Source organism: Oncorhynchus kisutch, linkage group LG8, assembly GCF_002021735.2.
Source record: "Oncorhynchus kisutch isolate 150728-3 linkage group LG8, Okis_V2, whole genome shotgun sequence".
NCBI lineage: Eukaryota > Metazoa > Chordata > Actinopteri > Salmoniformes > Salmonidae > Oncorhynchus > Oncorhynchus kisutch.
Genome location: NC_034181.2, coordinates 42355315 through 42381445, shown reverse-complemented (window position 1 = coordinate 42381445; position 26131 = coordinate 42355315). Strand labels below are relative to the sequence as shown.

The 26131-nt window shown below is 39.1% G+C and overlaps 1 protein-coding gene across 1 annotated transcript; it reads left to right on the top strand.

The window, feature by feature from the left end:
• The first annotated feature begins 15231 nt into the window (after positions 1-15231).
• Positions 15232-25423, top strand: LOC109895635 (uncharacterized). The gene is made up of 5 exons (XM_031830406.1): positions 15232-15449; positions 16024-16329; positions 16644-16706; positions 17536-17598; positions 24297-25423. The coding sequence occupies exons 2-5, from the start codon at positions 16116-16118 to the stop codon at positions 24446-24448; spliced, it is 492 nt and encodes a 163-aa protein (XP_031686266.1). The 5' UTR covers positions 15232-15449; positions 16024-16115; the 3' UTR covers positions 24449-25423.
• Positions 25424-26131: the final 708 nt, after the last annotated feature.

Below are 26131 nucleotides of genomic sequence, written 5' to 3'. Positions count from 1 at the left end.
AATTTTGTTTCTGGTGTCCTTTGACAGCTCTTTGGTCTTGGCCATAGTGGAGTTTGCAGTGTGACTGTTTGAGGTTGTGGACAGGTGTCTTTTATACTGATAACAAGTTCAAACAGGTGCCATTAATACAGGTAAAGAGTGGAGGACAGAGGAGCCTCTTAAAGAAGAAGTTACAGGTCTGTGAGAGCCAGAAATGTTGCTTGTTTGTAGGTGACCAAATACTTATTTTCCACCATAATTTGCAAATAAATTCTTTAAAAATCCTATAATGTGATTTTCAGGATTTTCTTTTCTCATTTTGTCTGTCATAGTTGAAGTGAAAATTACAGGCCTCTCTCATCTTTTTAAGTGGGAGAACTTGCACAAATTGTGGCTGACTAAATACTTTTTTTGCCCCACTGAATATCCAAAAATCTCATTTTACATTGGCGAGTTATGTTCAGTAATGTTGTGCACGAAAACATCCGCCGAATTTGCAGAGAGCCACATCAATTTCCAGAAATACTCATAAACTTTGATAAATGATATATGTGTTATGCATAGAATTAAATATATACTTCTTGTTACGGTTTTCTAGGTGTGAAGGAGAGTCGGACCAAAATGCAGCGTGTAGATTGCGATCCATGTTTAATGAATAACGTAAACACGAAGTAACACAAACATTACAAAACAAAGATTGTAAATAACGAAACAAAAACCGAAACAGCCTATACTCGTGAAAACTAACAAAGATAGGAACAAGGACACTAAGGACAATCACCCACGACAAACTCAAAGAATATGGCTGCCTAAATATGGTTCCCAATCAGAGACAACGATAAATACCTGCCTCTGATTGAGAACCACTCCAGACAGCCATAGACTTTGCTAGATAACCCCACTAGCTACAATCCCAATTCATACACACCAAAACCCCAAGACAAAACACACCACAATACAAAAACCCCATGCCACACCCTGGCCTGACCCAATACATGAAGAAAAACACAAAATACTTAGACCAGGGCGTGACACTTCTCCTTAATGCAACTGCTGACTTTTACTGACTCCACAACATTGCAGGTATCTGTATGGCTTTACTGAGAAAGCACACCATACAATAATCTGACTACAGTGCTTAGCCACAAAACAAGCCATACAGATACCTGCAATGTTGTGGAGTCAGTAAAAGTCAGAAATAGCGTTATAAATATTCACTTACCTTTGATGATCTTTATCAGTATGGCACTCACAGGAAACCCAGTTCCACAATAAATGTTTGTTTTGTTCGATAAAGTTAATCTTTATGTCCAAATACCTCCTTTTTGTTAGCACGTTTAGTTCACCAATCAAAATTCACAAGACACAGGCAAGTCCAGATGAAAAGTCCAGACGAAAAGTCAAAAAAGTTATATTACAGTTCGTAGAAACATGTCAAACGATGTATAGAATCAATCATTAGCATGTTTTTATCATAAATCTTCAATAATGTTTCAACCGGACAATTCCCTTGTCTTTAGAAACAGAAAGGCTCTGGAGCAATGAACCACCCTTGCTGTCTCTGCCTGACTGGTTCCCCTCTTTCCACTGGGATTGTCTGCCTCTAACCCTATTACAGGGGCTGAGTCACTGGTGTTCTTTCATGCCGTCCCTAGGAGGGGTACGTCACTTGAGTGGGTTGAGTCACTTATCTGATCTTCCTGTCTGGGTTGGCGCCCCCCCCTTGGGTTGTGCCATGGCGGAGATCTTTGTGGGCTATATTCGGCCTTGTCTCAGGATGGTAAGTTGGTGGTTGAAGATATCCCTCTCGTGGTGTGGGGGCTGTGCTTTGGCAAAGTGGGTGGGGTTATATCCTTCCTGTTTGGCCCTGTCCGGGGGTATCATCGGATGGGGCCACAGTGTCTCCTGACCCCTCCTGACTCAGCCTCCAGTATTTATGCTGCAGTAGTTTGTGTCGGGGGGCTAGAGTCAGTTTATTATATCTGGAGTACTTCTCCTGTCTTATCCAGTTTCCTGTGTGAATTTAAGTATGCTCTCTCTAATTCCCTCTTTCTCTCTTTCTTTCTCTCTCTCGGAGGACCTGAGCCCTACGACCATGCCTCGGGACTACCTGGCATGATGACTCCTTGCTGTCCCCAGTCCACCTGGCCGTGCTGCTGCTCCAGTTTCAACTGTTCTGCCTGCGGCTATGGAATCCTGACCTGTTCACCGGACGTGCTACCTGTCCCAGACATATTATTTGACCATGCTGGTCATTTATGAACATTTGAACATCTTGGCCATGTTTTGTTATAATCTCCACCCGGCACAGCCAGAAGAGGACTGGCCACCCCTCATAGCCTGGTTCCTCTCTTGGTTTCTTCCTAGGTTTTGTCTTTTCTAGGGAGTTTTTCCTAGCCAACGTACTTCAACACCTGCATTGCTTGCTGTTTAGGGTTTTAGGCTGGGTTTCTGTACAGCACTTTGAGATATCAGCTGATGTACGAAGGGCTATATAAATAAATTTGATTTGATTTGAAAAGGAACGCAGCTCGCTCTCACGGACGCGCGTTTGACTTAGCTCATGGCATTCTGACAGACCCCTGAGTCAAACAGCTCTTATTCGCTCCCCCTTCATAGTAGAAGCGTGAAACAAGGTTCTAAAGACTGTTGACATCTAGTGAAAGCTGTAGGAAGTGCAATATGACTCCATTTACACTGTATATTGAATAGAAAAAGACTTGAAAACCTACAAACCTCAGATTTCCCACTTCCTGGTTGGATATTTCTCAGGTTTTTGCCTGCCATGTGAGTTCTGTTATACTCACAGAAATCATTCAAACTGTTTTAGAAACTTCAGAGTGTCATCTACGCTCTGGGCACGCTTTTAATATGCATATTTTAGCTTCTGGGCCTGAGTAGCAGGCTATTTACTTTGGGCACGCTTTTCATCCGAATGTGAAAATACTGCACCCTATCCCAAACAGGTTTTAACAAAAGACTGGACTGTAATTTTGACAAGTAATTTTAATTTCAAGTTAAAGTGTACTGTTAGCTAGCTAGCTAATGTTAGCTGACTGGCTCACAAACTAACGTTACGTCATGTGTTGGGATTCATTGTTCATCTAGCTAGCTATCTAGCTACATTTCTTAACAAAAGACTCTCATCTTAGTGTTCCAGAGAGCATAATAACTGATGCACCCCTTGAATATGCCCGGTGTCAGTAAACATCTGCAACAAAGCATAATTCAATTGTTGCCAGTGTTGGCTCTCGTTGGTGGTAGAATGAGTAGACCAAGGCGCAGCGTGGAAAGTGTTCATGATTTTAATATTCGAAAAACACTTAAACAAAATAACAAACGTGAAAATGAAAGTGCACAGTTCTGTCAGCCACAGACACTAAACAGAAAACAAGATCCCACAAACTCAGGTGGAAAACAGGCTGCCTAAGTATGATTCCCAATCAGACAGCTACCTCTGATTGGGAACCACACTCGGCCAAAAACAAAGAAATAGAAAACATAGAATTTCCCACCCAAGTCACACCCTGACCTAACCAAACATAGAGAATAATAAGGATCTCTAAGGGCAGGCCGTGACAGCCAGCAGCACAGTTACAGTCACCAACGCTTTGGATAAAATGAAAAAAACCTAACCAGCTCTGCTAGGGAGAGTAAAATTGTCAAAGTGGGGTGTGCTCTCATACTGTTAGCCAGTTAGCTTGGGTGCTTGACTGTAGTTGTGAGGTCAGAGCTTTCGGAACAACCGTACTTATTGGCCAGAGCGTCCAGTGTGCACTCTGAATAGAAAAACACAGATAGGGCGAGTAATGTTCAGTGAGCTGTTCTCTCTCTCTCAAATGTCTGGAAGTAGCTGGCAAGTTAGTACAGAATGGTTTGATCAACCCTTAAAGAGATGGGTGGGGCTAAGGCTTTAAGAGGGTATGAAAATTGCTGAATGGGTGTAGGCAAAGAAGGGCACCAACATTAGTACAAAAACATTGAAAGACGGTTTTCTCAAAAGTGAGTTTGCAAGTTAATTAACTTTCAAAGCAGAATTACTTTCCCATTGTTTCCTCAAATGTATGATGCAATGTGTGATATACCCTCTACTTTTATCCAATGTAAAAACAGAAATTCAAATGTTGCTACATAAAACCGAATCTAGGTGGTGAGTCACAAATATGAAAAGATAGATGGTATCATTATAAAACAATATAAGTTTAGATCATACAAGGGACAAACCTGAGGAGATCTTTACATTTGTTAGTTAAGTGCCTGCACCTGCTGCCCATTCAAATCAAAATGTTTCAGTTTGGCAGGAGGTTCCTTGATGAACCCCACCTCCTATGGGGTTCTTGGAAGAACCTTTAGCGGGCCATTTTCAGTGCAAAAAAAAACAAACAAAGAGAAACTGACTGAGGTGAGAGTTTCATGTACAACAGGATACATAATTAATGAGTTAGGCCTGATTATGTTGTTGTTATCACAGAATATGAGAATGGCAGACCCTTCTAAGGCAGGATGATGATGAAGTGATGTCTTTGGTTTGTAGCATAGAGTAGCGACCTGTTATGACTTGACAAGACAGGTGTCCTCGGGGCCATACTGGCAAACATTAGAAAAAGTTGAAGTTGAAGATTAAGCTTAAGCATCAGCCAATTAAAATCGTTGACGTAGTTGCACATGAGCAAAGGCTACATGTTAGCTGTTCCCATTACATTAGCTTGAACATTTAACCCAATGTCAACCTCAGATGATGTACTGTAACAAATTGCCCATCAGCCTACCAAAGATTCTAAACTTTTGCTTGACAAACCAATGGCATTTCTTTAAATAGGTACCTTCGTCTGAAGAGAGATACATTTAATCCTCCATATTAAAGATTTTCTTTTGTGCCCCTTCACTTGGTCTGTCTTTTAACTGTAGAGTGCCAATATTGTATGGATGTAGGATGATAATGAGAGTGCAACCTCTCATCCTACTGTTTTACACTTTGAAATGCTGGTCCACGAGACAAAAAAACTAATATGTGACAAAGTAGATGATTATAAAATGTTGTTGGCATATATTTATGTGTGCTCTTCCATGTAATTTAGCCTATGCAATTATATTATTAGGCCAAAGCAGTGTATTTGTCTCCAAAACTGAAGCTCCTTATTAAATAAATTCTAAATCTTAGTGTTCAAGCTGTTGGCTGTAGGCTAAAATATATTCATGTCACCAAATAATTGATTAAAATACACTGTTTTGCAATGAAAGTCTATAGTAGCCTCAACAGCACTCTATAGGGTAGCAACATAGTGTAGCCAGAGGACAGCTAGCTTCCATCCTCCTCTGGGTATACTGACTACTATATAAAACATAGTAGGCTCATGGTTCTCACCCCCTTCCATAGACTTACACAGTAACTATGAAAACTTCCAGAGGGCGTCCTCCAACCTACAAGAGGTATTTTAGCATGAACTGACATGATGTCCACCAAATCAAAGGATCTAGTAAGACAGCATAAGCTACAGCTAGCAATGCAGTGCCTCAAAAGAGAGAGAAAGACAATAATTGGAACGACACAATAATTGGAAATAGACAATAGCCACCCTCAAAGCATCGTTACCCATAGCTCCAGAAAAGCCACGGCTCTCGCAGAGCAAGGCAAACAACCACTTCAAGGTCTCAGAGTGAGTGACGTCACTATTTGCAACACTATTACCACGCAACCCACTAACTAGCTAGCCATTTCACACCGGTTACACAATTGAAAAAAAAAAATATGCACAGTGAGATATTTGGCGAAATAGACCGGCATGCCTCTCAATTAGGAAAACAATGGGGACTGCTCAGCATTCCAAGGGCAAAAGTATTTTGGGGGTAGCATTTGATGACACCCGAGCTAGCTGCCCAGGCTTAAATAATTAGAAAGAGGAGATTCTCATGATTAAAATTACATCTGACTTGAAAAAAATGAAAATATACACATTGCGAGATACTTGGCGAAATAGACAGACATGCCTATATTTCCCCCATTTGAAACAATGGGATGACCGCAGTTCCACTATAATTTTTGTTGTTTACATTTTAACTATAAAACAACGTGAGCATGCCTCATTGCCAACAATAGCAAAGCAGGCATTGTGACGTTGAACAATAAGCTGGGAATAGAACGTTCGGAAGGCAAGTTGGTGCCAAGGTGCTCAATAGAACTAATAGGAGCTGGCTGGATGAAAAATGCACTAAAACAAGGCCCGTTTTATCGCGAATACTTCAAAACGGCAAGCTGCAGGGAAGTATGGTCATATTACGAAACTGGGCTCCACGGCGGATGCAAATGAACTAGTTTTTTATCAGATAAAAAGGTGTTAAAAATGTAATGTGTCCAGCTTACTATCTACACAGACTTCAGAGCACTCTCGTCTGAGTGTACGAGAGCACAGAATAATATTTTTACGAGCACTAAACACCCGTTGAATATGGCCGGTGTCAGTAAACGTAGGGAAAAAAGCTAAATTAAATTGTTTCCAGCTGCACATTTACAGTCAAATTACTATGGGAATAAATATCACTGATTTACAGAAATTTTGGAACAAAGTTGTCTAATGAAGGCAAACCATGTAGAATCCTCCAATCCTGTAGCCAATCCCGCCAATCCCGTTGTACAGCGCCATATTTTCCATTCCTTCCTAATGGAAACGCTTAGGATTTTGTTTTTCTCTGAATGAAAACACCATAATAGTAATCAAATGAATTATGCCAAATTTCTTAAAATGAATCCCATATACTGTTATTGCAAAAAAAGTTTTAAATACAGAATACTATCAAATGCTTCTCAAAGATACCCTCTGGTGGTCAAACTAGCAATAACTTGCAGTAACAGAAGAAATGGCTGAGAAATTAATTACGTGCCACAGAATGCTGCAGCAGCACGCAGGGTGTGCTGCAGTATGATGCAACTTTTAAAGGAGGAACCACTGTATGTAACCATTTGGGCTACTAATATGACCCCACCGTTTTGCTCTATGACCACCACAAGTGTCACTGGACTTGTCTGTAGGTAACCAGGTACTCTCCCCCCCAACAGCTTCGACATTTAGTTTTAGAAAAGGGAAATTTCTCAGGCAAGAATTAGGACTGTCTGGGACTGGTCTGAGAGGGGAGGGGAAAATAGAAAATTAGCAGAGGTTTGGAAATCTATTTCTTATTGATCTATCAGCTTCTTATGGTATAGGGGACACTTGCAGCAAATTCAAATAAAATGATATAAAAATCTAACTTTCATTAAATCACACATGTAAGAATACTAAATTAAAGCTACATTCGTTGTGAATCATCCAGCCAACATGTCAGATTTTAAAAAGGCTTTTCGGTGAAAGCATAAGAAGCTATTATCTGATGATAGCACAACAGTAAACAAAGAGAGTAGCATATTTCAACCCTGCAGGCGCTACACAAAACGCAGAAATAAAATATAAAACATGCCTTACCTTTGACAAGCTTCTTTTGTTGGCATTCCAATATGTCCCATAAACATCACAATTGGTCCTTTTGTTTGATTAATTCCGTCCATATATATCCAAAATGTCCATTTACTTGGCGCGTTTGATCCAGAAAATAACAGCTTCCAAATTACGCAACGTCACTACAAAATATCTCAAAAGTTGCCTGTAAACTTTGCCAAAACATTTCAAACTACTTTTGTAATACAACTTTGGGTATTTCTAAACGTTAATAATCGATCCAATTGAAGACGGGTCTATCTGTTTTCAATAGAGGACGAGAGGAAACTAACGCTACTTTTCAAGTCTTACGCAACTCTCAACAGTGTTACCCATTTCCTAAATGGCCGTACTTCTTCATTGCACAAAGGAATAACCTCAACAAAATTCCAAAGACTGGTGACATCCAGTGGAAGCGGTCGGAACTGGAAGTAAGTGCCTAAGAAATATCGTTTCCCAATGAGAATTCACTGAACAGACAGAGACCTACTTTTTTTATTCTGAACGGTTAGTCCTCTGGGTTTTGCCTACTACATAAGTTCTGTTATACTCACAGACATGATTCAAACAGTTTTAGAAACTTCAGAGTGTTTTCTATCCCAATCTACTAATAATATGCATATCTTATATTCTTGGCAAGAGTAGCAGGAAGTTGAAATTGGGCATGCTATTTATCCAAAAGTGAAAATGCTGCCCCCTATACCTTAAGAAGTTAAAGGGATACATCGGGATTCTGTCAATAAAGCACTTTATCTACTTTAGCATGAGATGAACTCATGGATACCATTTGTATGTCTCTGCATCCAGTATAAGGGAAGTTATAGTTAGTTTCACGAGCCAATGTTTACAAGCGTTAGTGCAATGACTGGAAGCCTACGATATCTACTAGCATGCTAGCAGTTACCATAGACTTCCAGTCATTGCACAAACGCTAGTTAGCAATTGCGGTAACGCTATTTATCAACTTCCTTCAAACTGCACGCAAAGATAAAAAATGTATCCATGAGTTCGTCTCACTCTGAGGAAGTAGATAAAGGGTTTCATTGCAAAAATCCTGAAGTATCTCTTTAAACCCCTAGAATCGAATTCCGCACCCTGGTGGAAATCAAATTAGCATAAACAAAAATATTTAGTTTTTTCAGTTTAAGCTAGAGATGTGTTTTTTTGGCTCAATCCACCGCATCAGCCGATGTCGCACTTCCACATCTCCCGTGAAAGGTGACAGAGCTAGAGCGGTGTTTGTCAGACCAAACGTCTAAAGTCGCTACAGCCGATCTTCCAAAATAAAATAAAATAAAACACATGTTTTTTTACTGATCTTTCATAAATCTCTCAGATATAGGAGAGACACTTCAGAACAAACTTCATTTTGATATTTTGGGGGGACTATGTTTTGTTCCATGTAGTGAAAATGTAATTCAATGCGTTTGTAATAGCAGTAAGGCCCAAAATTATTTATCATCAAATAATGTAACTTTTTTTATACTTCAAGGCGTCTTAAAATTCCAAATCAAATAGCTAAATGATACTTGGTATGATACTTAGAATAATTACATATAGCTTAGTAGAACCCCTCCCCCGCCCCCTTCCCCGACTTAGACAGGGCTTAGACTGTGATGGGTTAAGGGAGCAATCTGGGATTTGTACATAGAGGTCTACATCAAAAGTCAAACATTTTGTTAGGAGGACCTGGAATGTATCACTTAGCTGAGTAGTATTCATAAATCTGGTTAAAAAAAATACTTGAATGGTTGAATTTATAGAGGGAATTGGTACGTTCCAATATCTATTTTCACTACTTCCCACAAGCATTGGATAGGTGGAAGCAAGGTCTAGTGGCCTGTCCACCATATTTCTTTCAAATCAGTAAAAGGAAGTGAACAAGTGCACACTTTGGGAGGAAGTTGATAATATCAATGGAACATAGCCCTTGTCAACAACCACAGGAAGTGGCATCAGATTTGAGGAGCAGTTAGAAACCACAATGCCTGAGTGACAGTGTTTCACCTCACATCTTCGTCTCTGCTCCAACTGAACACAATTATTTTCAGGTTCAATAGAAGACACATCAGAATCATCATAGAAATGTCTCTAGGCTCTGTTGTCATTCTTTACTCACTTTATTTAAGTAAGTGTTTGTCCATCACATACAATTTTTAAAAAGTGTACAGTGCACCCTGGTCATTGAGCAACTGGAAATGGCTGGAGGAAAGTAGTGTCTCTGTCTGAATTTAAATCTATGATTGATGCAAATATTGTGGACACGTAATTTCTTTTAACTTCTGCTAATGTATTTTTGTCTCAGTGTGTTGTTGTTGCCATTTTGTCATTGCAGTGTCAGTGGCAGGACAGAAATTGGACACTAAGATAACATTGATTAGGAAACAGGGACAGCCTGTCATCTTCAGCTGCCAAAACATTGATCAGAATTGCAATTATGTCTACTGGTACCAGAAGAAGGAGGGAGAACCTTTCATTCTGATCCTCCGCATACAAAGTGGTTACTGCACTGTCTATTCAGATTACAACCATCCTCAAAAAGGTGAATTCTCAGCCATGAGACAAAGTAAGAACTGTAATTTGAAGATCCAGTCAGTTACAGTGTCCCATTCTGCCACCTACTTCTGTACCTGCTGGGACTCGTCATCCCACAGTGAGAACTGATCCGCACAGCCTGTTCAAAAACTCTGTGGTTTTAATCAAGCTGTGAATTCATGAAGATAAAATGCACCACTGAAAGTGAAATGATCAGAGGTTAGAGTGGAGTGTCTTCTTCAAATCCAAAGTTAAATGCTATTCTAAAAGGAATCCTAAATATATCAGAGAGATGCCTTGCCAATTAGCAAATACTGTCTAAACTGCATCTTCCTGATGTGTCCCTCATACATCATGTGGAGAGGTTGGGCAGAGGTTTGTGTGCTATCTGGCTATACCGTGAATATAGGACGGCTAAGGGGTTTCCTTAGGCACGGTGGAAACAGAATCGAACGCCCAGTCATAGTTTGGTCCTGGCTGACAATACCCATGGATATGCAATATTGATTGTGTTTCAGGTACTTAACTTATTTGGGATAGGGGGCAGCATTTTCCCTTTTGGATGAATAGCGTGCCCAGAGTAAACTGCCTCCTACTCAGTCCCAGATGCTATTATATGCATATTATTATTAGTATTGGATAGAAAACACTCTGAAGTTTCTAAAACAGTTTGAATGATGTCTGTGAGTATAATGGGTTATGTTGCACTTCCTAAGGCTTCCACTAGATGTCAACTGTCTTTAGAATGTTGTTTCAGGCTTCCACCTGTTTGACTAAGGGGTCTGGCAGCAGCCTCGTTCTCAGTCACGCGCATTCACATGAGAGGTATCTCTTGTTCCATTGCTTTTCTACAGACAATGGATTTCTCCGGTTGGAACATTTATGATAAAAATATCCTAAAGATTGAATTTATACTTAGTTTGACAAGTTTCTTCGACCTGTAATTTAACTTTTAGAACTTTTCGTCCGACTGGACCTGAACGCGGGTTTGGATTTGTTAACCAAACGCCGTAACAAAAGAAGCTATTTGGATATAAATGATGGACGGTTGCATTAAGGAGAAGTGTATCTAAAGTTCCATGCATAACACTTGAATTTTAATCAACATTTATAATGAGTATTTCTGTGAATTCATGTGGCTCTCTGCACAATCACTGCATGTTTTAGAACTAGTGAACGTAACGCGCCAATGTAAAAATGTGTTTTTTTAAATATAAATATGGACTTTATCGAACAAAACATACATGTATTGTGTAACATGAAGTCCTATGAGTGTCATCTGATGAAGATCATCAAAGGTTAGTGATTAATTTTATTTCTATTTGTGCTTTTTGTGACTCTCTCTTTGGCTGGAAAAATGGCTGGGTTTTTCTGTGGCTTGGTGGTGACCTAACATAATTGTTTGTGGAGCTTACGCTGTAAAGCATTTTTTAAATCAGATACTGTGGCTGGATTAATGAGAATTTTATCTTTAAAATGGTGCCTAATACTTGTATGTTTGCGAAATTTGATTTATGAGATTTCTGTTGATTTTTATTTGGCGCCCTGCAAGGGGGGGGATGAGATGTGTTGGGTTTGCGCCACACATAGCGTTTTCCTTGACGGCCAAAAATCACAATTTTAGTCTCATCTAAACAGAGTACCTTCTTCCATATGTTTGGGGAGTCTCCCACATGCCATTTGAACACCAAACATGTTTGCTTATTTCTTTCTATAAGAAATTGCTTTTTTTCTGTCCACTCTTCCGTAAAGCCCAACTTTGTGGAGTGTACGGCTTAAAGTGGTCCTATGGACAGATACTCCAATCTCCGCTGTGGAGCTTTGCAGCTCCTTCGGGGTTATCTTTTGTCTCTTTGTTGCCTATCTGATTAATGCCCTCCTTGCCTGAAACACAGGCTTCCAGGGAGGGCAATTTTAGGGCTTAACCATGTTTCATTGAAATGTACAGCTGTGTATCATCTGCATAGCAGTGAAAGTTAACATTATGTTTCCTAATGATATCACCAAGAGGTAAAATATGTAGTGAACATGTACAGTTGATTTGTCAGAGGACAAACCTAGGAGCATGAGGACAGATGCAGAGCCTTGGTCTGACGACATTAAAAGGTAATTTACCACCTTCACGAGTGCAGTATCAGTGCTATGAGCATTTCATGTACATTGTAAAGACAACGTTGCTCGTTAATCCTGCGCCTTTTCTCTAGAGTGGAAAGTCTTGTGCGCCCCAATTTCATCTGCTCCTCTGAAGGAGAACCAGAGCCGAATTGAGAACTCTGAAGGGGTACAGGACAAGCAGATGCAGCATAAGGCAGTGGAACAAACAAAGAATTGACTCCGAAAGCGGAACCCAAAACAGTGGAAACAACTCGGAACCCCTCAACCGGATGGCCAGAATGGTGATTTCATCCAGAGTGTCAGGGTTGTCCCGGGAAGCTAGTTCCTCCTTGAGAACTTTGCTGACTCCGTTCAGAAAGGCTGAGTGAAGCGCCTCTGTATTCCAACTACTCTTAGCGGCGAGCGTCCGAAAGTCAATGGTGTAATCAGCTATGCTCCGGCTGCCCTGCCGAAGCGCAATGAGTCTTTTAGCAGTGTTCCTGGCACTGAAGGGGTGATCAAAAACCCTCTTCATCTCCTGGGTGAAGCTTTGCCAATTAAGACAAATGTCTGATTGCTGCTCCCATATGGCCGTGGCCCAGGCCAGAGCCCACCCTGAGAGAAGGAGATGACGTATGCCACTCGTGAACCCTCAGTGGGAAACGTTGATGCCTGCAGCTCGAAGGCCAGCAAGCATTGGAGCAGGAACCCACGACACTTCCAGGATGCCCCTCATAGTGCTCCGGTGTCGGGAGATGATGCTCCCGAAGGGAGGAAGACGCTGAGCTGGTAGGGAGTGGAGGATTAGGAACAGCCACAGGTGCAGCTACCGTTGCTTCCGCCTGTCCTGTCTGCAGAGTGCACACAAGAGTTATTAAATCATCCGACAATGTCTGCAGCCGCGCCTCATGGCAACCAATCACAGTTCCATGGTGGGTGAAAGCCGACGGTAAATGGTGGAGTTTGGAATGTCCCTCGGAAGACTTCGAAATCTCTGCTGGGTCCATCATTGGCTTAGGTCTGCTGTAACAATACTGCTAGTACGAACTCACACCCAGGCACAGAGAAACACAGCAAGCAGAGGTAAGGGTAAATCCAGAACATTTACTTAGAGTCACAACAAAAACAAGGCAACCGGACAAGAGCACACAAAAAAACATGAGACCTAAGCAAAGATACAGGCCAAATGAGAAACCTAAATAACAAGGCAACCAGGTGAACAGAGAAGGTAATTAAACCCACGTGAATCCAATAAGTAATAATGAGGGTGACCTGGAAACTAGAAAACAAGGTAAGGGTGCCCTTCAGCGGTAACCTAAGGAAACAACAATCAAATAACACAGAAACTGTGACAGGTAGTGAGTGTTGCAACCGAGGACAGACAATTTTTACACGCTATGCGCTTCAGCACTCAGCAGTCCCGTTCTGTGAGCTTGTGTGGCCTACCACTTCATGGCTGAGCTGTTGTTGCTCCCAGACGTTTCCGCTTCAGAATAACAGCACTTACAGTTGACTGGGGCAGCTCTAGCAGGGCAGAAATTTGATGAACTGACTTTTTGGAAAGGCGGCATTCTCTGAAGGTACCACGTTCCAAGTCAGTGAGCTCTTCAGTAAGGCCATTCTACTGCCAATGTTTGTCCATGGAGATTGCATGGCTGTGTGCTTGATTTTATACACCTGCCAGCAACGGGTGTGACTGAAATTGCAGAAACAATTTGAAGGTGTGTCCACATACTTTTGAATATGTAGTGTATTACTGTGTTGCCCAAACCATTCAGATGCTACATGCAGGAGTAGGCAGAAGTAGGGCAGAAGTAGGCTAAGGGAGGGAATTCAACCCCTTAGAGTCAATGTCCACACCCCCGCGGAATCCAATTAGCATAAAAAAGATCCCCATGAAAATCTGTCAATTTAAGCTACAGAGATTTATTTTGTGTCTCATGTCACATCTGTGGTGGAAGGTGGCTAAGCTACAGCTATGTTTGTAAGACCATGAGACATCCATGAAATCGGTCTTTTCATGAAAACATCCATACAGTTTGGGCTAAACACTAATGATCCCTTCGTGGAAAGGTGAAGACATACATGGAACACATACATGTTGTTTGTTTTGCTCTAGGACACCCACAAGACTTGTCTGAAGGTAGCAGTTAAAACAAATGATGGAAGCACTGTATATAAGGAAGTAGTTGAGTGCCATTTTTTTATATGGGTAAACAATTCTATATAAATAATTTCCTGATCTTTCTAATATCTCACAGATATAGGACACACACACTTTAAAACATTTATTATTTATTAGTATGAATATGTTATTCTTTGCATTTCTCTGGGCTAAAAGCAGTAAGGCCAAATTAAAGATTTCATCAAATTATGTATTTACATATACAGTACCAGACAAATGTTTGAACACACCTACTCAATCAAGGGGTTTTCTTTATTTTTACTATTTTCTACATTGTAGAATAACTATGACAAATAACTACGAAAACTATGAAATAACACATAATCAAATCATGTAGTAACCAAAAGAAGTGTTAAACAAATCCAAATATATTTTAGATTTTTCAAAGTAGCCACCATTTGCCTTGACTACAGCTTTTTCATAGTTTGATGGCTTCACTATTATTCTACAATGCAGAAAGTTGTAAAATTAAAGAAAAACCCTGGAATGAGTAGGTGTGTCCAAACTTTTGACTGGTGCTGTAAATATTTTGGTACCTAAAGAGGCCATACATACCATCTTCCAACAATTCCATATGTTAGCTAAGTTAAACACAAAGGTTAGCCTCTTAAAGCTGCAATATGTAACTTATGGATGACCTGACAAAATGCACATAGAATTGTGAGTTATAGACCAGTAATTCTGATTGAATGCAAGTCTAAGTTGGGGTAGATCTGTTCTATGTGCACCTTTTCTTTGCTTCCCATGCTTACGTTTTCTTTTTGCTTCTTTTACTTTCGGTTTTGTACACCAGCTTCATACAACTGATACAATATTTTTGGTAATGAAAAATATTTTACAGCGGTTTAGATGGAACAATGATTCTCCACACTATACTTGATTTTTTTGTCACATAAACTGAAATTAGGCAAACTTTTAGAATTTTAGTAGCCAGGATATAGCAGAGCAATTTCTGCACAGTGCATCTTTAAGGATTATTAGGGATGATATCCTTGGAACTTATACCTTATTATTATTATACCTTATTATGGGGAAAATTAAATTATCTTAACTGGTCAACCATCGTACAGTTAATTGTCCAGTTAACACAAGCCCTGACAAGACACAATGAGGACTACTTTTTGTCAAGGGAATTTTCACTGTGTATGTACTTTTATTTGGCTCTGGTATAAGACTTCATGTGACAGGTAAGAGATCCATTCCTCTGATTTTTGGCAATAGACATTAATAATGAATAATTAATATGTCTAATCAATTGCCCAAATAATTGAGGGAACATCCTGAAGTATCGCTTCGCAAATATGCACTGTGTGTGATCAACTCACGTTAGAAAATAAAGAAATATATTTTGGAGAGTTTGCAATTACTTTCAATAAAGCCACATGCACAATTTGCAGTATATTGCATGCTATAATCTTAGAGATATACACCCTCAGTTAAATGTGTGATATAAATGTAAAGTAATTTTATATGGGGTATGAATGTTTGACTGTTTACTTAGCTAATAATCGTATTGATTCAGTGATATCGAATTACGATATTCCAGGAAGGACAGTTGATATGAAAAATAGAATGAGTTGGTACATGTAATTTATGTATGTAATTGATTGTTTAATGGAATATAGACAGTAAGCTGGATATACGACAAATGGTGTGGTACATCACAATTCATCTTGACAACAGACTACATCTGAAGTATGAAACCTTGAGTGTGATGTCCATTTCAAGACTGTAAATGTTCTTGTGTCTCTTTAAAATCAGACAATCATGTACAAAAACCAATAGTGACGGTCTACCAAGTGTCCAAACCTGAGCCGAACAGGAAAACCACCCTGCTATGTCTGGCTAGAGACATGTTTCCAGACGTGGTCAAGATTTCATGGAAGATGGTGGATACAAACGTCCGAACAATGGAGGTGCCCAAAGCAGAGATGGAAGAGCTGGTGCAGAGGGAGGAAGGGCGGACGACAAGTATGATCATCATTGATAAAGAGAAGACGTACAAGAACAAATACATCTGTTCTGTGGAGCATAAAGGGGGCCCTCAAGATGTTGACATACCAAAAGGTAAAGCCAGTAATTTAAATAGTTTGACATTAGCATGTGTTATATTTTTCATACATCATTATTCATGTAATATGTATGAATTGAATATATTTATAAGTAAGCTATCATGTATTCAACCATGTAAAAAATGGCATATTACCTTTTCAAAGTAAAGAAGAAAGTCCATACAAATTGGTAATTGCATAGTTTCGCAAGTTAATATCTCAAGTTGAAACAAATCACCTTTTTTGAATAACTATTATCTGTGACATTTAGCCTACATAAATGCTCTGATAAATATGATTTAATGTGATATTTTTCCATGTCATTCTCAGAGGAACCAACTGAAGCTCCTCCAACCACCATGGCTGCACCAACCACTCTGCATGTTACCTGTGGTAAGATTGATGTGTATTTAATGCAGGGTTGGAGTCAATTCAAACACAAAAATAATGTATCCAAAACATTAAGAACACCTGCTCTTTCCACAACATAGACTGACCAGGAGAATCCTATGATCCCTTATTGATGGGACTTGTTAAATCCACTTCAATCAGTGTAGATCAAGGTGAGGAGACAGGTTATTGAAGGATTTTAAGCCTTGAGGCATGGATTTTGTATGTCTGCCATTCATAGGGTGAATGGACAAACAAAAGATGTAAGTGCCTTTGAACTTGGTATGGAAGTAGCTGCTAGGCTCAACGGTTTGTGTCAAGAACTGCAACGCTGCAGGGTTTTTTACACTCCCGTGTGTATCAAGAATGGTCCACCCAAAGGACATCCAGCCAACTTGACAACTGTGGGAAGCATTGGAGTCAACATGGGCTAGAATCCCTGTGGAACACTTTCAACACCTTTTAGAGGGGGGTGTAACTCAATATTATAAAGGTGTTCCTAATGTTTAGTATACTTGTATGTTTATGTGATATATTTACATGAGTATCATGTGTTCAAGCATCTAAAAATGGCATATCACCTTCTCAAAGTAAAACAAATAATGTACATAGTAATGTGGACTTACACTTGTTAATTGCATAGGAATGTTGTGTAGTTGGTTTTGTAATCACCTTTTTTTGCGTAACTATTCTCCCCAACATAATCTCCAACAAAAACGCCAAACCTGGCAATAACTGCAGAAACAGAGATATGTCATGGCTGATATTGTTGTATTAATTATGTCTGACGGTAGATAATTCTCTGATAATGCTTTTTCCATCTCATACTCAGAGGATCCAACTGAAGCTCCTCCGTCCACAAAGGCTGCACCAACTGCTCTGCAGGCTACAAACGGTAAAATTTATGTGGATTTCATGCAGGGTTGGGGTATATTCAAAAACAAAAATTTAAAAAGAAAAAATATATATACATGAGTGGCTGGATCAATGAACAGATTTACAGTGCATTCAGAAAGTATTTTACACATGTTGGGTTATAAAGTGGGATTAAAATTGATTTAATTGTAATTTTTATGTCAAGGATCTACACCAACTAATCTGTAATGTCAAAGTGGAAGAAAATGTTCAACATTGGTCCCAAAAAAATAATGGAACATATGGCACTAATATACCTTGATTAGCATTCAAACCCCTGAGTCAATACAACACCTTTTTTCTGGGTACGTTTCTAAGAGCTTCCCACACTTGGATTGTGCAACATTTGCCCATTATTCTTTTCAAAATTCTTCAAGCTTCATCAAAATTGGTTGTTGATCATTGCCACACAACTATTTTCAGGTATTGCCATAGATTCTTTAAGCAGATTTAAGTCAAAACTGTAACTCGGCCACTCAGGAACATTCACTGTCTTCTATGTAAGCAACCCCAGTGGAGATTTGGAACCATGTTTTAGGTTATTGTCCTGCTGAAAGGCGAATTCATCCAATGTCTGGTCGAAAGCAGACTGAACCAGGTTTTCCTCTAGGATTTTGCCTGTGCATAACTCAACTCCATGTATTTTTTGTTCTGAAAAACTCCTGTCCTTAGCAATTACAAGCATACTTATAACATGATGCAGGTACCACAATGCTTAAAAATATGGAGTGGTACTCAGTAATGTGTTCTATTGGATTTGCCCCAAACATAACACTGTGTATTCGGGATAAAAAGTGAATTGCTTTGCCAATTCTTTTGCAGCTTTACATTAGCAACTTGTTGCAAACACGATGCATGTTTTGGAATATCTTAATTCTGTACATTCTTTCTTTTTACTCTGACAATTGGGTAAGTATTGTGGAGTAACTACAATGTTGCTGATCCATCCTCAGTTCTCTTTAAAGCCATTAAAACTCTGGAACTGTTTTAAAGTCACCATTGGCCTCATGGTGAAATCCCTGAGCGGTTTTCATCCTCTCCGGCGACTGAGTTAGGAAGGACACATCTTTGTTGTAACTGGGTGAATTTATACACCATCCATAGTGTAATTAATAACTACACTTTTTTTTTACCCATTTACCAATAGGTGCCCTTCTTTGCAAGGTATTGGATAAACTCCCTGGTCTTTGTGGTTGAATCTGTTTGAAATTCTTCAGTGATGCAAATTATTAATTATTTAGGCTTTCCACAACAAATGGGTTGAATACATATTGACTCAAGACATTTCAGCTTTTCATTTTTAAATAATTTCAAAGAACATCATTCCTCTTTGACATTATGAAGTCTTGTCTGTAGGCCAGTGGCAACAAACTCAATTTAATCCATTTTAAATTCATGCTATTACTGCCACAAAGGCAGTCATGAGTCATGACCGCAGTAAAGTTTCACATGACCGTTGCGTCACAAAAGCTACTCTTATGCACTCTAGACATGCATTGGCAATACCCAACTCGCTAACTACCATCAGGTCACTAATGGCTGGCTCTATTGCCCCTGTAACCACTCGGACATCAATGCAAATGCAATCGGAAATCACATCAAACACAACATCAAAACAGTATTGTGCTTTTAAAGCTCACCTCACTGTGATGATCCATTTGAAAAATAGAAGTTCGACGATTGGTTGAAACGGAGTGCAAAACATGGCGATTTTGGATGTTGTTTCAAAGCCTATAACAACGAAATGGACAGCGTGTTCTAAGCTGACTATTAATTAAAAACATCCATATGCATTGTAGAGCTTATGCATAAGAATATGCCTATATATATGAGCCTAAGCACCCACAAAAACAACTGAATTGTGTTGTAGTACAATACATAGCCTACTGCACATTATGCACAGCAGAAATATATAAAAACTGATTTAAGATGTCTTTGGTACATAATTGGTCTAGCTCAGGTATTCCCAAACTGGGGTCCGCGTACTGCAATGCCATCAGTGGTACGCCAAATAAAAATGTGATTCACATCGTCGTTTATATTTTACAACGTGGATATACATTTGGGTAAGTGTTTTTTCTCACCTGAGTATCCTCGTTTCACTGCCAAAAATAAAATGTATCCATCTAGTGTACAGCGAAATAAAAACACAATGTCAATGTTACGAATCCCTTTTGGCCCGACAGTCTAGGGGGGATGGTAATGAGACCCGTAACATATCTCATGCAAATTATTATTGTGACAAAGTAAAAGTGTGAACGAAATAACCACGACAACAGAAATCTACCGTCAAACTCCAGGTTTATTTATAAACACACGGTAATGGGGGGGAGCAGGAAAAGGGGCTGAGCTGGACCCAAGGAAAGAAACAAATATACAAAAACACCCCTAAGCTAGACTAGCCTACTTTAACAGCTAACTAACCAAAAATACAGTGGGTGGTCCACCCAGTTCTAACTAGTGTATTTAACAAAGTTCACCTACGGGTAGTGTATGCCCATGGGCGACTTGTCTTGGTTTCCCCTTTTCCCACCAGCAATCAAACACAAACACCATAACCAAAAACAATACTCACAGGTGATGACAAAGTGCTATGAGGTGCTCAAACAAAAGAGAGGTTAAGACACAAAGCGAGAGTGAAACACAGAGACCTACAGACATGGCATTTACAGAGAGATTGAGCTAGCTCTAGAGCAAACAAATGATGGGGTTTTTAAACCATGGGGAAGGAACTGTGATAGGGTAGGAAATAGGTAGAGGTGTGTCTTCTGATTGATGATTGATTGTTGACTGATTGGGGAGTGATGATTTTCACCTGTGAGGGAAGAACGAGAGAAAAGAAACACACACACAGGATACACACACACAGGATAACTGTATCCGTAACAGTCAAAAACATGTAGCCTAGTCAAATAATTAATATCCAATCACATGAACCGTTACTCTCTTGCGGGAATTCCACTAACGGTCTGTATGTAGCCAAACGTAGCTGCTGCTCATTCTGTTTGCTTGAAAATTGATTAATGGTTAAAAAAGTAAGGCCTGCATCCATAGAGACACATAACAGCTCTACTGGTAGTACTGCTACCACCAGCAGTACTACACCTACACCTGTTGACAACACAAGTTGTTCTACTTCCACGGGCACATCCAATGCTAGCATCAGTAATTTTTTGTTAGCCCAGCTAGCATGGACACCGAAAGTTGTGAATCTGATGCAGCCGAAGAGCCACTGCCCCCTTACCTGGGAAAGCACAACAGACAGGGACGTTGGACCATCGAAGAGGCGCAAAAATGATGAGAACTACATTGATGTGGGGTTCACTTATATTGGGAGTAGTGCCTTTCCTCAGCCACAGTGTGTTATATGCAAAAGTACTATCTCACAACTCGATGAAACCTTCACTGTTGCACAGACATTTAGAAACAAAACATGCCAAAAATAAGCCACAGGAGTTTTTTGAGCGAGAATTAAGACGACTTTCGAGTAGTTGGACATGTATAAAAGCAACAGATACCATTCATAAGGGGATAGAAGCGTCTTATATGGTGAGCTACTGAGTGGCTATGACAGGCAAGCCCCATACTATTGTGGAGGATGACGAGTTTCTCACACGACTGGACTATCTGGGTGATGTTTTTCTTTCCTGAATGATCTGAATCTAGGATTACAGGGACTCTCCTCTTTATTCAATGTGCGGGACAAATTTGAGGCTATGATTAAGAAGTTGGAGCTCTTCTCTGTCTGCATTAACAAGGACAACACACAGGTCTTTCCATAATTGTATGATTTTTTGTGTGCAAATGAACTCAAGCTTATGGACAATGACAAATGTGATTTAGCGAAGCACCTCCGTGAGTTGGGTGCTTAATTACGTAGGTACTTTCACAAAACAGATGGAACAAACAACTGGATTTGTTATCTCTTTCATGCACTGCCTCCAGTCCAGTTACCGATATCTGAACAAGAGAGCCTCATCAAAATTGCAACAAGCGGTTCAGTGAAAATTGAATTTAATCAGAAGCCACTGCCAGAATTCTGGATAGGGCTGCAATCAGAGTATCCTGCCTTGGCAAATCGCACTGTTAAGACACTGATGCCCTTTGCAACCACGTACCTATGTGTGAGTGGATTCTCAGCCATCACTAGCATGAAAACAAAATACAAGCACAGAAAATTATTTAAGACTGAGACTCTCTCCAATACAACCCAACATTGCAGAGCAATGTGAATCCTTTCAAGCACACCCTTCTGATTAACCTGTAGTGAGTTATTAATAATTTTCCATAAACAAATGTTTTTTTTACGTAAGATGGCTAAATAAAGAGCAAGATTATTTATTATTATTATATTATTATTTTTGCCCTGGTCCTAAAAGAGCTCTTTGTCACTTCCCACAAGCCGGGTTGTGACAAAAACTCACACTCATTCTTATGTTTAATAAATGCATCATATGGTGTGTATATTTGAGAGTGCACTGACCCTGGTGATAGAGGGGGTACGCAGCTGGAGATTGAATGTTTGAAGGGATACGGGACTGTAAAAAGTTCGGTAAACTGGTCTAGCCTATACTCGAATAATAAACAAATTGTAATTTGTTTGAGTTTCGACTGTATTATTATGTATACTGGATGGACTAATTAACTTATGCTATGCTCCAAACTTTCTATGCATGAGTCTGGGAGAGAAATAGGATTTTGCAGGGCAGCTTATAGAGTTAGCCTACAATTATAGTGAATTAGTATTTTATTTTGAATAGCCGTGTAAAAAAAAAAAAATTCAATGTATTTTCACCATTAATAGGCTGACACATTACCTTTAACTACAGAATATCTCACCACTGAGCTTTTCAATATCCTCCTCTCTGTCCTTCATGCGTTTCTCAAGCGCACAGAGAGAGCGGCTGTCAACAGTTGAATGAAATATGTTCTGTTGTGAAAACATGTTATCATTGATGTTCCAGAACAGATTTCACTTTGGTTCCCAAATTAAGCACTGGTTTGCAGCAGGAACAGGGTTTGAGTGGAATATTACCTGTCATTCAGTGAGAGGCTGCATGCTCAAACAGTGGTTGATGCGTGGAGGGAAAATAGTGTTCTTATAAGCCCAGACATTTCTATATGAAATCCCGTGTAAAAGCAGAGTTTTGAAGGTTGCCACTAAAAAGAAGGAGGATCCCAGCTGCTACTATATTTATTTCTCAGCTGTTCATAATACTCACATGCTCTGCTACAAAACCGGAGTATCCAACCCAGCATGATTGAAAAACAAACCAGTGGAAAGTCATCCTCCACTATTTGAGAAGATGCAGATCACATGTATTTTTCCCCCTGACTCTTTTCCTGACCATTTGATAAAACCATTATAAATCTAAACTAATTGTACATATTAGTAAAGACAAGATTAAATTGAGAATGGTCTGATGGGGTGAAAATATGATCACTTGATGAGAGAACAGCATGTGCAGCCTGAGGCAAGGAACAGAGCACAAGCTTTTTTTCTACTTTCTCAAATGACCAATAGCCTATAGTCGCATCATGCAGCCCATATTATTTTTTTGCTTTCTAAGGTTTGTATCATTCACAACTAAAGTTGCCAAATTACTCTAAAACAGGACCTGTTTCAAACGATCACTTTTACGCTCAACATAGTCACTTCATATGCACGCTTGCTCTGGAATGGGAAAAATATCCTTTCTATTTTATTGAGATAAAATCATGTAGCCTAAAACAAATAATGTCACAGGTCTTATTTGCTAAGTGAACAAACCTCCAGCACATGGCATGGCTCAAAGCCAGATAACATACAGTAGCCTAGGCCAACTCATATTCTGTTCTTCTGAAATACATTTTCTTCATATCATGTTTCTTTAGGCCTGTCTAAAATAAATAATGGATTTATTGTGATGGTATGTTAAATTAAATTGTTATACTTTTTTAACTGTTGATATTCCAAAGGCCTGCATCAGCGGATTGTATGTGGTTTGTATGCGTGGAAGCCTGGAGATCCTTAACATGTTTATGTTAATTACGGTCAATTACCGTGAGACTGGCAGTCTTTTGAATGACAATAAACGGCTGAGAAAATGTCATGATAGTCACAGCCCTGTAACATAACAAATTGTGGAAAAAGTCATGGGGTGTGAATACTTTCCGAAGGCACTGTGTTTATGGTGAAGTTGCATTATTCAACAGTTGCATTATTTACGGTAAATTTGAGGTGTGTAGCAAGAATGTCACTTTGCCAAGCCACATCCAAAGGCAAAGCAAGGAAGTAATATAAAGAGAAAAGTTGAAAATCTCTTGACCTACGGAGAGACAGCGCTGGTAACAAGTCTAGTTAATCTAAAAACCCTCAAAGTTCCATTGTTTGTGGAGACCGTATTCACAGTAAACGCTGCATATGTTGGCTAAATTGTAAATTACATCTTCGTGGCGCATAGTGCAAATGGATCGATTCAAATCGGACCAATATTTTATTGACATTTTCCATTTTTTATACAGAAACAACAGAATACAACACAAACAGAGTAATAGGACTGAGCAAATACCAACAAACTCATGAATAAAAATGGAAAGAAACAAGATGACAGTAAACAAAAAACAAAAGAATACTGGACTATATTAAAATAAAACCATTGGCTAAAATCCCTGCCTATACTATTTTCTATTCCCCAGATTCCTTCCAGTCGACATGCAGTCTCAACCTGGCCTCTCTGGTTTACACAGTGATGATCGTGAAGAGCATGGTGTACTGCTGTGCGCTCTCTCTCCTGCTGCACAACAGGAACCTGGGAAGTAGACCCAGCACCAGTAGACCCATTCACTGAAAGGATATGCCCCAGTATGGATAGAGTTGTAGTGGGCTGGGAACAACAAGGATTTTACACCCCATTGTGGTCTCAGATTTAATTTGTGTTCCTTAAATTTTTTTCCTGCTTTATTTTTTAAATGCTTAAATATTGTGAGCCATAGATTTACACTTCAATAGCTAATTATGACATTAATTGCAGAACATTTAAATTGAGTATATCGTGTTTCCCTCCTTAACATTTAAATTAATATCACATTTTACTTTTGATGATTGTGGGAGCTACACACTGCAGACACTTGAATAAAGATTAAATTAAGGTTTTCAGAAAATTAAGGATAGGACACCTTTAAGGTCGATCATGATGGTTAAAATGTAGATTGTTTAATGAATGTTGCCCTGCATTATCTGTCATAGTGGGAAATTACACAACTGTATTTGATTTACACAAAATATTGAACTAAATATCAAACCTATCAAAATATTTTATTATTAAATATGCATGACCATGAGTTCTAAATATGTATCATTATCCAAAATAATATTTAGTATGTTGTCATGTGTGTAATGAAGCGTAGTATATATATTTTTAAGAAATTAGAGTACGTTTTTTAACATAGTATTTTGTATCTTAATTCAATTATTTAATTAAATTACAATTAATAATAAAATCCAGCTTTTATTTGACTTTAAAGAACTATATTCTGACTGCTTATTGAGCAGACAAAATGCTAAATGAGTGAAATCATTCATTTGTGCTTTTTTACATTTATACAATGTTGTTGTGTTTTTACATTGATAAGGCTTGTTTAAAGAGTGATATTTTCCTTGCGTAAGAGGGCCTATCTAGTGAGCAGTGTTTCTCAAAAGAAGCATATCCTTTCAGATAGGGATGGGTTTAAGAATCGCTGCCTTCGTGGTTCAACTGTACTGTTTTGTATGAGGAAACTGTCACCATAATAGAAAATAAAAAAGTTACTTAAAAACCCTAAAACATTGTATTTCTTTACTATAAGATAATCTATTATTTTTTGTGAAAATGTATTTTATTTAATAATTTAAGAAGCGGAACAATAAGGTCATAAGATCTCTTATTCTCTGTTTTCAACCTGTTTGCTTGAATCTGCATGTTCCGATGCAGGTGTTGAGCCAAGACTCAATGGTAGTGGGAAAATGTGGTTAATGTTTCTTTGGTTTTCTAATGAAAGGTGAAATGGTAGTTACTGGAAACAAGATATAGATGCATAACCACAGCTCGATTGTGTGATGAGATATTTCTAGATGTTTCATTTTTGTTTCATTTTTACACTTAAGTCATTTAGCTGAGGCTCTTATCCATAGCGACTTACAGGAGCATTTAGAGTTAAGTGCCTTGCTCAACGGCACATCAACCAATTTTTCAACTAATCAGCTCGGGTATGCGAACCAGCGACCTTTCAGTTACTTGCCCAACGCTCTTAACCACTGTAGGATACCTGCTGCCCCCCGGGTCCTGTATTACTATTTTTTTTAAACTTTTTTTGCACTTTATATACATTGATACGGCTTGTATGAAGAGTGACATTTTCCTTGCTTAAGACAGCCTATCGAGTGAACAAAGTTGCTCAAAATAAACATATAGTTTCGGATGAGGGTGGGTTTAATGATCGCTGCCTTCTTGAAAGAAAAGTTAGTCCAATAACATTTTGTAAAATAAGAAGAG

Bases quoted from the DNA above. Each gene is read 5' to 3' on its own strand.
- LOC109895635 (XM_031830406.1), top strand. From the start codon at position 16,116: ATGTTTCCAGACGTGGTCAAGATTTCATGGAAGATGGTGGATACAAAC. The intron at 16,707-17,535 runs GTAAGATTGATG...TCTCATACTCAG, and splicing joins CACTCTGCATGTTACCTGTG to AGGATCCAACTGAAGCTCCT. The intron at 17,599-24,296 runs GTAAAATTTATG...TCTATTCCCCAG, and splicing joins TGCTCTGCAGGCTACAAACG to ATTCCTTCCAGTCGACATGC.